This window comes from Limanda limanda, chromosome 13 (assembly GCF_963576545.1).
Source record: "Limanda limanda chromosome 13, fLimLim1.1, whole genome shotgun sequence".
Classification (NCBI taxonomy): domain Eukaryota; kingdom Metazoa; phylum Chordata; class Actinopteri; order Pleuronectiformes; family Pleuronectidae; genus Limanda; species Limanda limanda.
The window spans coordinates 11969111-11984931 of NC_083648.1; the positions used below are offsets into that span (position 1 = coordinate 11969111).

At 43.3% G+C, this 15821-nt stretch overlaps 1 protein-coding gene across 1 annotated transcript in view; it reads left to right on the plus strand.

Moving 5' to 3' along the window:
- Nucleotides 1–11692, plus strand: part of cdh2 (cadherin 2, type 1, N-cadherin (neuronal)) — a 60319-nt gene extending 48627 nt beyond the window's left edge. Inside the window, exons 11-16 of the mRNA XM_061084352.1 lie at nt 90–232; nt 1294–1527; nt 2397–2630; nt 2883–3022; nt 7354–7518; nt 10130–11692. Of these exons, the coding sequence (XP_060940335.1) occupies nt 90–232; nt 1294–1527; nt 2397–2630; nt 2883–3022; nt 7354–7518; nt 10130–10336 (1123 nt within the window). The 3' untranslated portion in view covers nt 10337–11692. The remainder of the gene's footprint in view (nt 1–89; nt 233–1293; nt 1528–2396; nt 2631–2882; nt 3023–7353; nt 7519–10129) is intronic.
- The last annotated feature ends 4129 nt before the right edge of the window (nt 11693–15821 follow it).

The following is a 15821-nucleotide window of genomic DNA, read 5'->3' on the forward strand; positions in this document are numbered from 1 at the left end:
TTTTTTTTAATCTGTCTCACTCTCACACCCAAATGAAAAGTAAGGATTATGAATTATAGTAAAATCCTCTTTTTCTTCTCTTCCCTCAGATATTCCAAGCTCTCAGATCCAGCAGGCTGGTTAAGGATTGACCCTCACACCGGCCGTATCACAACAATTGCCGTTTTGGACCGAGAGTCGTCCTTTGTGAAGAACAGTTTATACAATGCAACGTTCCTGGCCACTGACAGTGGTATGTAACCATTTAAGTGGCACTGCGGTGGCCAAAAATACCTTGTTGATGTCCTGTGATTCCGCTGTTACAGGGTCTAGGTGTTTTAGCTAGGCTGATACACGAGCACTCTATTCCAGGCCATTATTGTCAGAGCATTCAGGAGGAGATAATGCTTCCTTTTCAAAAGGAAGTCGAGTGGATGTCCAATGTAGCTTACATCTGAAAGGTCACCGACTACCTCTGTGATGTTTTCCACCTTAAGCCAGTGCACAAGCCCACTGTTATTGTTGGGGGCAGAAAAATAACTACCTCTGTTACAGCCACAAAGACAACCGCCATGCTTGAAGGTCAACCTTTTACCAGGCACTTGGCCTGTCTGGAACGATGACCACCTTAGCTGAAGGTTAATGTACTAGCAATCCCAGAACCATCATCCAGCATGTGGATATATTCACCTCTTCCCCGCACTGGTGGGATTTACCTCTGTTCAGGTTTACCCTGTTCTCCGGAGCATGGCTTAGGCCAATAGGCTTAAAAACTCTACCACTAAAGAGGTTTCTCGGCATTAATGGGTCAGGATTGGATGACTAGCTCCTTTGAGCGTGGCCTGAATGGTAAAAAAGCCTCTTAGCCGAGTGAATACATAGAGGAGCCTGAGAGGAGCGACACTGGGCTCTGTTTGTCTGCTTTAGTATTCCCGTCCTGCGTCCTTCGTCAGGAAGACGTTCTTTAGGCACACACATTCACACACCCACACACACACACACACTTAGTACCCAAATGTTCTGATATCTCCCTCTTTCTGTCTACCTCCTCACTCGAGATTAAATTCTCAGATCAGTATGCAGTTTGAATGGTTCTTCTCCCGCTAGAGTAAATAGCTGTTTAGAGAGTCTTTTTTTACCATTGGACTCAAAGGATAAACTTCATAGTTACTTTGTCCTGTTGAATTCATTATGAGTGCAAAAGGAGAACTGGAATTCTAATTGTGTATATATTCCTATCCATATGAAATGAAAGGAAAATAATCCCCCTAATAAATATGTATGAGCTAAGTGTGTATCTGTTGGTCTATGCAGGAGTCCCTCCAGCAAGTGGCACAGGCACTCTCCAGATCTTCCTGATGGATATCAACGACAACGCTCCCAAGGTGTTCCCCCAGGAGGCGGAGATATGCGAAAAGCCGGAGCCAAACGCCATCAACATCACCGCACTTGACGGAGACCTTAACCCGAATGCGGGGCCCTTCGCCTTTGAGTTAGCCCACAGGCCCACTGACGTCCGGAGAAACTGGACCATCACAAGAATCAGCGGTAAGACGAACACAAATTTCATATCAGCAACTCATCAGATTCATATTATACTGTCATTTAATGCAAAAGGCTCAGGCTGTGAAATGCCTTTCGATAACCTGTCAAGGACATTGCTTCATCTTTTCTGACGCTGGCCTCCATTTGTATTCATTACTGGGAACAAGTGAGAGGCGAGAAGATGACCCTTTTCAGCCTCTTTTTTTTTTTCAATCTGTGGCATTGAATAATTAGAAAGAAAAGTGTAAACCGTAGCAGTATATATCATATTCAGCAGTCTGTTGTTCAATAATTAAAGCTAACACTTCATACATAAGTGACACACTGCAGAGGGGTCAGGCAGAGCTGAGATGCACAGTGCTAAAATATGCTAACCTAACCAAGCACTTGTTAATTGTTTATGCTAATTTCAAGCAAAAATAACTGGCTGGAAGAACTGTTGTTATTAGATAGTTGAAATTCAGTGAATATACATCTATCTTAATAGGATAATGGCATTTGGATTATGGCGGCCGGGAATTTAGCGTAAGCAGCATTATCAAAAGGTATTCAGTAGATTTGTAAGCTCCAAATCTAAATCCTGGCCATGTTTTGGATTAGATATGCTGATGCAACTTCCAGGTAGGAATTTGCGCTGCATTTTTGTGTCGTGTAATCGTACTGTGAGCATGGTTTACACAAACGGCTATTCAGAGTTTTGATTTAATACCCTCTGATAAACTTACCTGCCTGGGAAACATGATGTTGCACATTAACTTGCCTAATCTCTACACTCACCTCCTGGTATTGATCGTCTCTGAAAAGGAGCCATCAAAGATCAATCGCTCACTCTCGTGTTCTTTCCCCTCTCGCTCTCTCTCTCTCTCTCTCAGGTGACTACGCACAGATGAGCCTGAAGATCGGCTTCCTTGAAAGTGGCCTCTACGAGATCCCCATCATCATCACAGACTCTGGCAACCTGCCCATGTCCAACACCTCCTACCTGCGGATCAAAGTGTGCCAGTGTGACATCAACGGCGACTGCACCGACCAGCAGCACATCATGGCCGCCGGCCTGGGCACAGGCGCTATCATATCCATCCTCCTCTGTATCATCATCCTCCTCAGTGAGTGTCTCAGTGGCTCTCTCAAACATCACACACACACACACACACACACACACACACACACACAGGGATTATAAACACAGCTAAACATTATCCGAGATACCACTAGATTACTGTAGGATTACCAAAAAGATAGCCTTTGATCAGGCCCTCGTCCAAGCCCTAAAATGTCAGATCCGATTGCATTTGTATGAAAATATGTAAGTTATTATGTTTTGTAATACGAGATCTCCCTCTGTGTCTGTCCGTCAGTTCTCGTGCTGCTGTTCGTTGTGTGGATGAAGCGCCGCGACAAGGAGCGTCAGGCCAAGCAGCTCCTCATCGACCCCGAGGACGATGTGAGAGACAACATTCTCAAGTATGACGAGGAAGGTGGCGGAGAGGAGGATCAGGTAAGAATCCCACAGTGAATATACACAACACTGACTTATTTTTACCCATTAAGACCAAAGAATTGCGCCTCATAAGTCTCATACTGCTCGTAAGGTAGAAGCACGCAAATGTCCCAGCCGGTTTAAAAGGTAAACACACGAATATGTTGCATAAGGTCTTAATTAGTTAAAGGCCTTGAAAACAGAATGCTGTCTGTTGGTCTGTGCTGCTTCGTTTTTGTCTCGCTGGTTTGGAGAAGTCTCAGTCGTATGAGGCAAGATATTTGACATTTCAATCAGAATCTGGTGACAGTTGTGTGGGTGTTTACTTTTTTCTCGCCAGGCCACTGCCAATCAAACTTGATCAAACTTGCAGAATCCTGCTGAAGCAGATAAGTTTTTGAATGTGAGTCATGAAAAATAAACTTAAACTAACTCATTTCGAAATGAATATTTACATTTGCGGGCAAATATTTAAGAAGCAGATTTTTGGTGCTTTCCTACTTACGCTCAGTAGAGAGTGACATTTCTTTGACAGGGTGACATAAGGCGAGTGTGTGGTCTTTGTAAGGGAGAGACGTTCACATCTTTGCAGCATAGTAGCAGTTTGTGTAGAACGGAAGCAGCTTAAGGACAAAGAGGACCGCCTAGTCTTTTTCTGCAGACATACATACTGCACTCTTAGAATGCATTCTTTAACGCTGCTCTGCTCGTAATGCTGCTCTACGATTTAACCTGAAGTCATTCACAATGAGGAGTTCGACTTTTTTCTTCAGAGAGTAGCTAGTTTTCGAAAAACTGGGATCAATAAGACAAACACATGATTCTGGAAATATTGGAAATGATTTCTCGACTGGAACTGGTTCCTATTCCACAACCCCAACACACACGCACAGACACACACACAGACACACACACACACTAGAATAGGAATGCAGTGCCACGGGCATCAATACAGCCACATCTCGGTATCCCCTTACACTGATCAGGCACATACAGACACAAATTCAATTGTCCTAATGACCCCTTGTTAGCATAACGGAATCATTTCATCACAAAGGCTGTAATATAGCAAATGGGCTATTTTCTTGTTGCTGGCTGAAGTGCTCCAGTGGCTTAGGTATAGCAGCAATGAGCAGGAGACCGCGGCCTGACCCAGCGCAATGCCAAATTAGCCTCTGAGTCTTGTAATTGGTAAGCTGATGTCATTTGGAGACAGACATCTGCTGTGGCGCAATAATGAAGCTCTGTCTAAGGTAACAATATGACTGGAAAGCCATTTCACATCTGCCAGTGATTAGGCAATGGGGAGCGCAGCCGCTTGTGTATTCACATCATCACGTTCACGCACAGAATGCACAAATCTGTGGGCCAGAACATGTCGTGAAGGAAAGTGTTGCTTGATATAAGTCTCCTCAAAGGCGAATCGAACGCCTGCAGCAATTTATTGAGGGAAAACAAGCTTCCGTTTTGAGTGGCGCAGAGGAGGGCAGGGCGCCAGGAGAAAATAGTCTTGTCTGCAGAATTGGGGGGAGTCAGCGTTGGGTAAAAAATGGACCCGACTTTCCCAGCGATGTGGCCTTTATACTGCCCACCTCTGTTCTCCCTATCTCCCGCCGGGGAGGAAATTGAAGTGTCAGACCATTGGGCGCTCTCGAAGTAGATGATTTTAGTGGCTGCCACCATCGCCCTGGTTTGTATTGGTTTGAGAAGCACTCATTTCAACAAACGGCGACAGCTGATCTGACTGCTCTCAGAGGATTTCGGTAAAAATAATGCAAAAAGGAAAAAGCAAATTGAGACGCAGCTGTGCACTGGTTCGCAGGGGGGAAAAGAGAAAGTGTGAGTCATGTGCTTCTTCATGTGACCTCAGAATAATTTGAGGCAGGTTAACTTTGAAGGCCCAGCAATATACAGAGAGTATAAGTGCCTCATGTATTTGTCTCTAGAGATGTATAAAGGTTTCATGTCAGAGGAAGTGAACTTCTCTTACACTGTGAGAAAGGAAGGAAGCTGTGGGATCATGGTAACGTTGCCACTACTACACTCAACCAGACAAGAAAACCAAGCAGTCAGATTTAACAGAGAAGTAGATAAATATGGAATATATGCCTCATTTCTTTCTTGTTGAGTTAGATGACAAATTTAATGCTTTGGCTTTTGTTAGCATGATAAATATTAAGCTTCAATTAGCACAAAAACAATGTCTGTCTTTAAGATAACGGCTGCTTGCTCCAGTCTTTCGTTGCACAGACAGACATCCAATATTACAAATTTTCTGATCTAATTTTAAGCATGGCAGTGAATGGGTGGTAGCGTTTCCCAAAATGTCTAACTATTCTTTCAAAGCACTTTTGTTAAATCATCTAATCTGTTGGGCGTTAAATTAAGAGCGAGAGCTGAACATTTTGAATAGTTATCTCCAACTGCAAAGGGAACATGCAAAACAAGTTAACATGCATTGCCTGACAACTGCTCAAAGCCGACTTGTCTGACTCATTTACTAACTTCTGGCCTTCGCCTCTACTTCAGCGTTTTGTCTCTCCAACTAAAGACTGTCCATGAACAGCTACGCCGACCAATCGTTTATTTTGGTCCAAAGTGTCATTACAGTCCTGTGAGGGTCTTTGTTTTCAGGCCACTTTATTCATTGACGGCGATTGGGGCGTGAAATAGATTTCCACAAATAAGATTAAAAAGAACAACTTACCTTTAACTTAGTTTAGTCGTTTTACAAACTTCAGTGGACACAACAAACAGTTCTCTTGTCCTCTGTTTCCTCTCCTTGATAAACCAGTGTTTGTTTAAGACGTGTGGGATCATATGACTGATGATATTTCATGCCCTATTGAATTTTATTTTTGATGCTGCTGCTTTGCCAGATCCCGGCAATTAAATTAGTGCGTATAATGTTATTATTACCAGTAGGAATAAACTATGAAAATAAAGTGAAAGGAAACCTTATCTCTTAAAAGAGGTTTTGGTCTCCTAGTACCCTGGTGGCCCGATGATAAATAAACTCAGCTCCTTTTTCTGAAATGGCTCTGTGTCTCACTACAGATAAAGTGTATGAGGCTTAGCAACGTTCAGTCTACCATGTTTGAATGTGGGTCATGAGTGCCCGAGGCAGCCATTTCACCCGGCCAGTGTACAGTGAGGAGTCAATCCCCCGAAGGAGGCTGGTATGTCATTAGACCTTCCCGCTTAGTTCAGCCATTATACAGTTCCGTTGCAATTCCCATCACCAACTGCTGACCCGGTGTGCGACCTCACCGAGGGTCAAACAGGAGGCAGACGGAAAGAGACCCAAGATGATGGATGATGTTACCGCACGCTGACCGTTGTACTTCTGCCGCTACGGCCCCAGGGTGATTGTCATCCCCCATGAAATCAGATTACACATGAATAATCAATGCGCTCGTTTTTAGATTTGAGATGATACTTATTAGTGCGGAGCTGAGTAGGTGTTTGTCAAGTGCCTGCTCGCCTCGCCGTGTTTGTATATCTCGGCTGTTTGTGCATCATCACAGGGTTTATATTTATTCAGAAATTTATTTTTACATCGGAGTGTCTGCAGCCTTTTTTTTATTTTTACGTATTTTATTTTTTTCCGCTTCCCTGGGAGTGAGCGTGCACGTGCCTGTGTGTAGGTACATGTGCAGCTGAGCAAAGACAATTTTGAAGGGGGGATATTAGAGATGGATGGATTACTGAAAATCTTCTAAAGAGGGACAATCCATCATGCACGCTTATTAGGCACACACCCTGATTCTCAAATGGCATTTTCTCTATCATATCTGCTGTCACTGTGATACCATCCAGACATTCAGCTCCGCTCGGCGCGCCTCTGTCTCTCTCCTAACTCCTTTTCTCTCCCCGCACTTCTCTCCTCCTCCTTCCCTGTTCATGACTTTGCACAAACTGCGAGCCATTCAGGTTGCCTTGGTAATGTTAATAGGATTAGCAATGGCTTATGCATATCCACCATCCCGTGTCTGGGCATTGATTAGAGCAAAACAGTCGCCTGCACATCCTTCCTGCAGCACACTGCACAAGTACAAACACTCTGCAGCGTATGATGTGGTCCTCAGCTCGGCCCCCCCCATCAGTGCCGGCTCTTTTAATGTGTCAAATTGTCCCTGGGCTGGTGCTTCACAGACAAGAAGATTAAAGTTTCCCTCGTGTTCCCTCAGCTCTCCTCGCCGCTTTCTGAACTTAAAAAATCTTTCCTCGACTCAGTTGAACTCCGTCCGTGCAGCGCAAGAAATGTTTACCTATTTAAATAATCTCACTGGGTTCTGGGGTCTTGTCGCACCACTCAGCTAACTCCCATCTGTCTGTGTGTTTCCTAGGATTATGATCTCAGTCAGCTCCAGCAGCCGGACACGATAGAGCCTGATGCCATCAAGCCGGTGGGAATCCGCCGTCTAGACGAGAGACCCCTCCACCCCGAGCCACAGTATCCCATGAGGTCAGCAGCACCCCACCCTGGAGACATCGGAGACTTCATCAATGAGGTAAAAACCCAACGGCCAGCAAACACTTGAAAACTGAAAACAAATCAACTGAGAGGATCAGCGCTGTCAGAAAGCTTTGAGTTCTTCATTTTCAAGTTGAATGACTTTCTTATGAGGAATTTGTATCTAAATAAACAATTTGTCTCAGTATCAAGGAGAATAATAGGCTCCTTGTAGAGAGAGAGAGAGAGAGAGAAAAATAAAAACTTACTTTAAATCGAATCAATTATTAGAATTGTTTTGATCTTTTCCCAGCAGAAAGCTGAAACTTTTCTCATTGCACCTATATCCTCTCAGACATGTACAAGTCAGAAAAGTACATGATGCTAACTCACTTACACATAATTGTTTTTCTCTTCACTCTCCTCCAGAATAGAGTTATAGACGTGTCAGCGTAGAAATAGGAGATGAGAGGAGCAATACATTGGCTTTCCATCGCACGGCACTGTTCAGCGTGCCCTCCTTTGCCTGAGGCCGTCATTGACTGCAGCATGAAGGGAGAATGTAAAATGAAAAGAGCAGTCATGTATTTTTCACAAGCTCCAACAGACAAGAGTTTCACAGCATTACAAATGGAGTTCTCTCCTAGTTTTTGGATGGCGCCCATGTTTTTAGATTAGAACTTGCTCTTTTAGTTCTGCTCCCCAACCGTCTAGCTCTCAGATCCCTTTACTCCGGCTCTGTTCATTTTCAACTCTCGCCGTGTGTCAGGAATACACCGAACACACTTGCTGTAACAGTAGATATGAGGGGAAATTCAATGTTTTTTGCGCCCGTCCAATAAAGAGCAGTTTGAAAATGCACACCCTCCTCCAAACAGACTTTAGATTTTTAATATCCCCACAAGACCTCAGGGACTTTTCAAGTCTGAGCATCCTGACCCAGAAAACACTCGCTGCAACCAGGCAATGTTGATCTGCTTTTTAGTCCCAGATTTGACTGTCGCTAAAGCTCAGTCATGGCGGCTGTGGCGCTCCCATGGAGCTGGAATCTGACCTAACTGATAAGGGCGAGCCGCCAGAGGAGCAGGGAGACAGAGACGAGTGGGTGTATGGAGGGAGGGAGGGAGAGAGAGGGGGGTCTGATCTTCATCCCAAAATGTGTACACGCCCACGGGAGCTTGTGGCTCTTAATTAAATTAGAGGGACAAAAAAATTAAGCATAGTGCTTGCATAAGTGCTTTAACCCAACAGTCGGACAAACAAAGGTCTATTAGTCAACTCCTGGTCTGTTCCCACAGAGGGGGGGGGTAACATTAAATACATTAACGCCAAACCGATGTGACCCCCGGTGGCCCCAGGTGGACACTGAAGTGAAGTGATTTGCTTTCAGAGTTTTGCATAGTTCCTCATTTCAGCCTCGGCCAGGTTGTGTGTGAATAGAAATACCAGCGGGTTCGATTACACATCTTTTGTTAACTGCGGGACACAGCAACTCCCGAAAAAGATCCTTCTTGAGAGCTCGCGATCGTCTCTAACGCAGCAAGTGACTCGGTTATAGTAAAACCATGAAGCAGAGTTCTGTGATTGACTAACCTCATGAAACTGCCAGTGGGGTCTTAGTTGTAGATAAAGGGGGCTATAACCAGCAGGGCGCTTATGGTTGCAATTGTAATGAATAATCCAGCTGTCATATTCCCCACCAAATTATCAGCACCACAGCCCTGAGCAGATACTTAACGAAAGCTAACAAGTGGAAAATGATCGCTAAGTGCCCAGGCGCTTAAATTCAATCCATCTTTTTTTATTTGAGAGCTATTCAGTGCAGAGGAAACAATAAATCTTTGACAAGTTCGCAATGAGCTGATGTCTCATTTTTTCCTATGTGTTGTGTTGCACCACTTGTGTTAATTCATTTATTGTATGTTGGCTGGTGGGCGGATCCAAAGTGGTTCATGGCCGAAACACAGCTCAACCCCTCGATTAGCGATCCGTTAATCCCCAGAGTCCCGTTAAGGAACAAGGCTGTAAATCAATAAGAGTCCATAAGGATGATGTCGAGCACAATCTTCAAAATAGACCCCCCCCCCCTGCCCCCCCTTCCTGCCCAACCAGCCCCATGAGCCTCAAGCTAACACAAAGAGACCCACACTCGCGTCATGCTCCTCTCATTGTTGCTGCTGTCGAGCCCTTCACCGTCTGCTACTGTTTAGGCAGGAGTCAGATAAATATTAAATATTAAAGATAATGCTATCTAGATTATAACAACTGTTGTGGAGTTGTACTATCTGTGCAACGGCCTAGAAGAGAAAGAGAGGGAAGGGGGAGCACAAGGGTCAGTGGGGGAGGGGGAGATGATTCCAATCATCTGAGGCTGCTGGTCACGCTCAATCTTGGCTGCTGATCAAAAACGTGGATAATCCCACATCCCAGAAACATCGGGAGAATACCGACAGAAAGACAAAGGAAACTCGCTGGAACACTAAAGCTTGATTTCCTGAACGAGCGGAGGCAGAAGCTCCGACTGGTTTTAAGGAAAGATTAGCCTGTTTGTGTGCAGCAGCGGGGGGGCGGGCAGCCTGCGCTCATACGGCTCGCTCCTCGTTACAGACGGTGTCGGCTCGCGGCTTAATCTCTCCATCTAACCGCCGTTTTTATTTCCTCCTGCACAGGGACTGAAGGCGGCAGACAACGACCCCACCGCTCCTCCCTACGACTCCCTGCTGGTGTTCGACTACGAGGGCAGCGGCTCCACGGCCGGCTCCCTAAGTTCCCTCAACTCCTCCAGCAGCGGGGGCGACCAGGACTACGACTACCTCAACGACTGGGGCCCTCGCTTTAGAAAACTGGCAGACATGTACGGTGGAAGTGATGACTAAAGGACACGCAGCAGCTCCTTGAAGGATGAAAAGATGAAGAAAAAAAATGAAGAAAAGGAGTGATTTCCTGTTGATGGACATCTACGGCTTCTGATATTCCCCCCGAGAGAGAGAAAGATAGAGAGAGAGTGACGGAACTATGACAGAAACAAAACGAAAAAAAAAATAAAAATAAACAATGATTCAGAAAAATGTTTTCAAAATCTACCAACCTAGGCTTATTGTTGTAGTCTACGCATACATATGCTTGTTGAAAGCTTAGGCATAGGCTGTGGTCCCGTGACGGTGGCTGTGGTCGGGAGCACAGGTGGATTGTCACCACTCGGATTGTTGGTATTGAATGCGCTCAGTTACACTTGAATTTCACAGTACAGAAGCACTGGGATATAATGTGCCTTTTTGTACATTTTTTTTGGATCTAAATGATTAGTTTTATGTTCAAGGCTTTAATGGTACTGACTTTTGGAGTGATTTCAAACGTATGTTACACTCTGGTATGCTTCTACATGCTTTTTTCCTTTGGTTACACAATGCTCCTGCTTGTTGACGATTATTTAAATAGACTGCAAAGAAAATGAAGGATCATCGGTTTGGTTGGACGGAGAGGAAAAACAATTAAGAGCAGCACTGTACAGAACGCTAGACTTCTTGACTTTTTCACTAAAAATTAAAAATTATGCAGCTGGTTGCAAATAAAGGGAGTTATGAATAATACTTTTGTAGCAGGTTTTTTTTTCCTTCTTTTTGAGGTGATGTAGTATTTTACAAAAACAACAAAAAAAAATCTGTTTGGGTCTAATCTATGTACACTTCATTTGCCTTAGTCATCATCTGATATTTTCAAGTTTTACTTCACTGTAAAAAGATGTGTGTACATAATGTTTTTTTTTCTTTATCTCTTTTTTTTTCTTTTTGATGTAGTATATGAAGAAGTGCAAAAAGTTCCAAACTTGTAAATGTATAATTTGGACAACCAATTCAAAGTTTTTTGCATGTTTTTATCGACAAAAATGAAAAATGTTGTTTCCCAAATTTATTTACAAAGTGAAAAAAATAATAAAAATCTGGGTGACATTAAATGTGTAGAAGTTAAGAGCGTTTTTTGTATAAAACATGAAGAAAAAAAAACCACTGATAAAAATGGAAAAGTAGTGATCTTGTCAGCACAACTGTTGAATTTGTACCAAAAAGGGGGTGTGGGGGGGGGGGTGACATGCTAGACATTAATTAATGAATCAGCTTTAAGACTGGAAAAGGTTTTGGACTTCAGCCTTGTGGATAACATGTGTACTGGAAAAACAAATTATACATCTCTGACCCCAACCATCCAATAAAATGCTAACTTTGGAGCTAAAATCGCCTCTTTATTTATTTGTCTATACTCAAACTCAGCATTGCTGCAGAGGCTAAATTAGACTGTGATCTGTGCAGTTTATCTCAAAGGACAATAGTTTCATACAAACACAATAGATCACTGGACAATATTCAACCAGAGGCGGAGGATAAATCATTTATAAGCTTATTTTTGTGTTGTTGCACAGACTATAGAAAAGAAAAATGCTTCAGGCCCATACAACTTTGTGGATGACAAGTTGTGGGACCTGCAGGCAAAGAAGAAAACAATGCGTTCATTCTGTAAATGATATCTGGGCGTCCCTGAGACACGTCAAGGTCAAAAACTCAGACGCAAAATCACTACAGCACAGGTCTGCTATGTGGTATATGTAATGTGGAGAACTATTGTGCTGCTTTCAGAATTTCCCCCAGAAATTATTAGTAAGTGAGAACACAAATAATAACTGAACTTTTCCTGCCAGACCCCTGGTAAAATGTCAAGAGTGAGTCCAGGTGAGAATACAGCAAGAAAATGTCCACAGAATTCACAGGGACCACCTGGGCTTGCAACAGGTTAGAAACTGGTGTAATTTAAATATCTCAGGATAAGAAAGACGCTCCTGTGTGTAGAAGATGCCAAAAAGTTGCTAAAACAACAAGATTGGAGAGCCTTTGGTGATAAGGACCGAAAACACGTGAGGATTTATCTGCATCCTGCATTCTGTACCCGGAGGCCACACCTCACCTGAATGATACATCCCATTTTCCTGCTGTTGAATGTGTCTGACACTTTCTCCTGCTGCTTTCTGGATAAATGAAAGGCAAGAATGCCTAGACCAAGTTTTACAGACAGTTTCCCTGAGAGTGGCTGAAGTCAGAATGGGTTTGGACCTCTAACCCAAGGGGCACTCGTCCATGGGACTCAAAGATGGATGAGGACTGACACACGTCTGTGTATTTGTGTGAGTCCTATATGTGCAGGTGATTCAGTGATTATGTTTTCAGTGTGTAGCCGTCACTCTTCTTCCCCCGTCAATTCAACGCTTGCACCCAGTTGAATAGACAATGACAAGGCTTATTAATTCAACCAAATTAAACAAGAGCCAGTTTGGCTTCGTAGTCCTCACTCAAAAGGAAATGAAGGTCTATTAGAGAATAACTAGTGAACTGTAAAGTCTTTTGTTTTCCAGCTGGTGTAATCGGTGTAGCTTAATCACTACCACATCCTGTAAGCTCCTAACAACACTGGTAAGTTTTCAAGCACCCTCCTGAATGAGCTCAGGAGCTGTTGTTTAAGCAGGGGCAGATCCAAAGGGTGGGTCCAGAGGGTCACTGTTCCTAGCTGGGATCTGATTGGCCCCCTCCAAAAAATAAGTAGCTTCTTACAAACAGTACCGATAATAAATGTGACAATTTGTTAAGAACTTTTATTTTCTAAGCTTTTAGGAAGTCCATGGGATAGAAGGAGCAATTTTCAAAAATATATCCACTGATGTGTGGCTTTGCTCAAACCTATAGAGCTAAACAAGGCATGACTTCAATGTGGACCTTACTAAATCAGGAAGTGTTTGTGGACATATAATCTTTCCCTCTGTCTAAGTTGTGGCCCCATTATGGCCCCTGATTTAGGAAAATTCTATGTTGAGAATATCACTTCATCTTGCAGTGTGCATAGCTGTGTACTCCATTTGCCAGATGCAATATCAAATTGAGCAGATCCCAGTCGGATAAAGTGTTAAAAAACAAATGGTCCGACCTTGAGGCGTTGTTTCATCTGCAACTGAAAGTCTGACTCCCAGTTAGATTTGTTTTACCAAATCACTTCCTCTACCTTTGAGGTTTTCAAACCCGATGGTTGGTTATTCATATATTTTCTTTTGTCTCTGTTTTGCTCATACAGGAGTTACACAGAGTCAGCCTCCATCTCACTACTTTCTCTGCTTTGAACTCGGGAGCACACAGATGTGGTCGATGACTCACCGTCTGAAAAAGTCCTCATCAAATCCCTTTCACAGCTTAGATGGGTCCAGTTAAAAACTGTGCAGCGCAGCAGGACATTGTTTCAGAGGAAAGTTTCACACCATTAAAGGAATACTTTGACATTTGGGACAAAAATTTTCTTGCAGACAGATAATATCACTACCAGTCCTGATGTCGCTGTCCTACAGTACCGCAGCCGTTAGCCCAGTGAAATCTGGAAATGGGGAAGGGGCCATCCTCGCTTTGTCTGAGGATAATAAACGTTGCCAACACTGGGCACCTTTTTTTTTCTTCAAGCTTTTACATCAGCAACAGAATTTTTGCTTTCGCTTATAGCTTTTATTTTTCCGACTCCCAAAATGTACACGGCAAACTGTGAGTTGTTGACATCCTGAAGCAGTCGTAGTAAAAGAACAACTTCCTCCTCCTTTGATTGCAGATTTATTTAATAGGTTTGTCGTTAGTCACTGCTCACAGTTACTTTTTTCTTAAAAAAGAAATGTTGAATCTTACTTCTGTCAAAGAAAGTGAATGAACCAAATGTGCAAACACTGGGACCTTCATCAAATTAAATACTCAAAGAAAAAACAGGATTTTGGTGCCAGCTGTTGCAGCAGTTCTTCAAACTGTCTGAGTGGCTTCCTGAAATACATCCTAAGGCGTCTGTGATCCAATTAGAGCTCCAGAACCAAGTAGAGAAACTCATCAAGTTCTCCTCTCTTCATCAATATTGGTTTGCACAGGTATTTTGTCTTTTCTTCTCCTGGTGTGGCTGGGCTGTTAATTTTTTTTTAATTTTCTAAATCGCATTGCACTTAAAGGTTCAGTGTGTAGAATATAGTGGCATCTAGTGGTGAAGTTGCATGCTGCAGCTGAATACCCCCCACTTCACCCTCCCATTCCAAACATGTGGTAGCCTTCAGTTGTCATAAAAGCTCAAAAGGTGTTTAAATCTAAGTTACAAAGTGATTTACAAAGGCAGCTAAATAAAACAGACAGATAACAGCAAAAATTAAGAAATTACACATATTAAAATTCAATATTCATTAGTACAGGTATGACAGCAACCAATCATTTCATTAGGACCAAATGATTATTACAGTCCTGCTAGGGCCACCGGCTTTTTTCAATTTTTTCCCCCCAGACCACTTTATTTGTTGATGTCTATCAGGACCTGACGCTTCTAAAATGTGCATTTTACATTGTTCCAAACTGTTAAAACTGTTTTTTTAGATCGGACACTTATCGTTGTCACACTTAATTTTAAACAGATAAAACAGTTGGCTCTGTGCAGATAAAACAAATGTGATACAACATGGATTTTGTTATCTCCAGTGAAAGCAAGGCTAGCAGTTTCCCCCCATTGTCAGCCTCTGGGCTAAGCTAAGCTAACAGACTGTCAGCCGTGGCCTTATTTTGAAAGGGGCAGATCCCAGAGCGGTATCAGCCGTCTCATCTAACTCGCCGCTGGGAAGCAAATTAGCATTTTCCACCCAAATGTCAAACTTCAGTACTTCCCCGGGTAATGCAACAAGGTGCGAGGCGTCATGGTAGCAGCACAAACTCCAGTGCACATTTGTCCACTTCTTAATGCTGCCTCTTCCGCAGCTTAACTCCTCTACAGGCTCCTCCACCCTGCTGTATTGTCATATTGATGTTCAGATTGCTCTGACGGGTTCACATCCACCCAGCACTCAAGTCCTGTTTCATTTTTTCTCAACCCTCAGCAGGGGAAAGAAAGCATTGATATTCCAGCTCTGCTCTTCAATTTCACAACATGGATAATCCCCGAAGCAACGCTGGCAATCTTAGCGCGCTGCCCCGGACATAAAGGCAGCGGCTACACAACTCCTTCCCTATCCACACCCAAAATACACTGGTTACTTCTGTGCCATTTATAGACATGTGGCATTAGCCAGTGGTGCACAATAAACCGGAACAGGTCTGCTTCTGCCTCACCGGAATATATTCCATTGGAAATTAAAAGGAGAAGATATGGTTAGGATTCTAATCATTGACATTGACTGACTGAGCAGTAATTGGACCGACTATTGTGTGAGGAGCGTATTTTTTTTATCATTTATTTGCCATATGGTCCAGCAACGACGGGTGGAATAATTGCCCACAACAGTATCTCATTTGCACATTTTATTTGCCTGACAAATGGAAT